Source organism: Nothoprocta perdicaria, unplaced genomic scaffold, assembly GCF_003342845.1.
Source record: "Nothoprocta perdicaria isolate Ctin4 unplaced genomic scaffold, notPer1 scaffold_75, whole genome shotgun sequence".
Lineage (NCBI taxonomy): Eukaryota > Metazoa > Chordata > Aves > Tinamiformes > Tinamidae > Nothoprocta > Nothoprocta perdicaria.
Window position 1 is genome coordinate 3,468,911 of NW_020456032.1, and position 2,469 is coordinate 3,471,379.

At 48.1% G+C, this 2,469-nt stretch overlaps 1 protein-coding gene across 1 annotated transcript in view; it reads left to right on the plus strand.

Annotated features, from left to right (window-relative positions):
* The window catches only part of LOC112957677 (myosin heavy chain, skeletal muscle, adult-like), a 14,097-nt gene extending 12,579 nt beyond the window's left edge, over nt 1–1,518 (plus strand). Inside the window, exons 30-34 of the mRNA XM_026051406.1 lie at nt 124–287; nt 379–549; nt 637–741; nt 881–976; nt 1,232–1,518. Coding sequence (XP_025907191.1) covers nt 124–287; nt 379–549; nt 637–741; nt 881–976; nt 1,232–1,375 — 680 coding nt within the window. The 3' untranslated portion in view covers nt 1,376–1,518. The remainder of the gene's footprint in view (nt 1–123; nt 288–378; nt 550–636; nt 742–880; nt 977–1,231) is intronic.
* The last annotated feature ends 951 nt before the right edge of the window (nt 1,519–2,469 follow it).

Here is a 2,469-nt window from a genome sequence, read left to right on the forward strand (position 1 = left end):
TGCTCAAAGCGCCGTGCTTTGCGTTGCCACTGACTTTCTGATAAAATCCTGTAAGAAGGAATTCCAGATAGTATTTTGGATAGAAAATGGGAAAAGTAGAGACTGCGTTCCAGTGTATTTCAGGCCTAGGAATTCCAGCCATGCAATTTCTCTTTGCACAGAATACCAGTTTGATCAACACCAAGAAGAAGCTGGAAACGGACATTGCCCAAATCCAGAGYGAAATGGAAGATACAATCCAGGAAGCCCGTAATGCTGAAGAGAAAGCCAAAAAGGCCATCACAGATGTGAGTTGGGGGCTCCTTGCTGGCTGGTGGTAGATGAATTCTGACCCAGTGTGTCCCTCTCCTACAATGGCACCATTTCTTTGCTCTGCAGGCAGCCATGATGGCAGAAGAGCTGAAGAAGGAGCAGGACACGAGTGCCCACCTGGAGAGGATGAAGAAGAACTTGGACCAGACAGTGAAGGACCTGCAGCWSCGYCTGGATGAGGCYGAGCAGCTGGCAYTGAAAGGAGGCAAGAAGCAAATCCAGAAGCTGGAGGCCAGGGTGAGTAAGGGCTGGTGTTGATGCATGAGGGAGCATGTGCCATGAGGCACCWCCAGTGAAGCTCCAAGGATGGGTTTCTCCTTGCAGGTGCGCGAGCTGGAAGGGGAGGTTGATTCTGAGCAGAAGCGCAGCGCTGAAGCCGTGAAGGGTGTGCGCAAATAYGAGAGGAGGGTGAAGGAGCTCACCTACCAGGTAGGGCWGGAGGCCTCTCTGTGCTGACACTGCTGTCTCCCAAGCAGCCAAAACATTTTAATGTGATTTCCATGGGGAAATGTTATTTCTGGTGTTTGGAAAACAATTCCCTCTCTTTCCTGCTCACCCATTCCTGTAGTCTGAGGAAGACCGGAAGAACATTCTGCGGCTCCAGGACCTGGTGGACAAGTTGCAGATGAAGGTGAAATCCTACAAGAGACAGTCTGAGGAGGCTGTAAGTATTGCTCTGCGAAGTGAGAAAGAGTTCTTAGTTAAGAATCCAACAATTGCAATGTCTCAAGTAGTTTAAAAAGARGAGGCTCTCTTGAATTTCMTCAAAAAAGTCTTAAATTTCACAGAGATATCTCTAGGAAGGATACCTCTGTGTTCTCAAGAGTTCTGAGGGGATGATGGCTGAGATCTCACAGATTCACCATCTCTTAAAAGYCCTGCCCTGGGCTCTTCACCACCATCTCCTCTCCCCCTACAGGAGGAGCTGTCCAATGTCAACCTCTCCAAATTCCGCAAGATCCAGCACGAGCTGGAGGAAGCTGAGGAGCGGGCTGACATTGCAGAGTCACAGGTCAACAAGCTCCGAGCCAAGAGCCGAGAGTTTCATAGGAAGATAGAATAGGAAGAATGAAGATGTCAGCAGGCTGCAAAGTGACGTGGATGGTGCACAAAATGTGAACCTCTCCGTCACTCTCTTYTGTAACAAGTCTTTGTAACYGCCTCAATGCTTAGACAATAAAGACCTTAGATTGCTTGGCATATACACCCTGAGCAGTGGCTTCTTTTCTTCCTTCTTGGCTCCCTCATTAGGCTCTGCATATTGGTGAATGGTTAACCTTACCTCTGACTATCAGCTACAGCATTGCTACATGGAAAGCTGGAAGGACTCCCCTCCCTGGTCTGTTTCCCATACACTGTGTAGCACCAGCATATCTCCTCAGCATATCTCCTCAACACATCACCTCATGGACCTGCCTCATAAGAGGTGCACCTCTTACCAGCCTTCTTGTGGCTTTGCTTAGGCAAGAGGAAAGGAAAATCGAAGGGGTATATACCTCCATTTCTGATACCTGTACCTGCCTTTTGGCCTATGTACMGGCTAAGCTGACATGWCAGCTTTGCTGGGCACAAGGAGAAGCTAGCAGATACTTTTTCCTTCATTTGGACTCTAGAACAGAGGAGGCACAGTGGGCTCTMTGGCTGCAAACTTTCATTTCAGCTGTCCAGGTTGAGGCATTCTGTCCTGCTTCTCCCTAATTTGTGTAACAGATGCACAGGCAGTGTCAAGGTGCGTTGAAAAAAGACATTCACACAGGCATGTCTCACCTGATATTTTCACAGCACCCATGGGTCTGTACTTCCAAGTAACCTCTGTTCTTTTTTCAGGAGGACAAGTTATCCCAAGGGATCTCAGCTTACCTGGCTTSCAWGTGCTGCCTCTCCAATTACAGCCTGCTTCCATGGTCAGTGGTGAGAATGGGCAAGTAGAAACTCAAGAYGCTCYGTCATTGTGGCCTTGAAGAGAGCAATTGGAGATATTCCCTTAGAAGAAGACCTCAGGTTTACACCTTAAGAAAGCCTCTGAGGACTTTGCAGAGATGCTGATCTAGTCATCTAGCACAGTCAATTGTTTTGTCTTCTAGTCTCTTGTGTGTTTTGCTGGTGCTAAGTCACACACATYTRGTATCTCTCAAGCTCCCACAGAAGCTTGAAAAG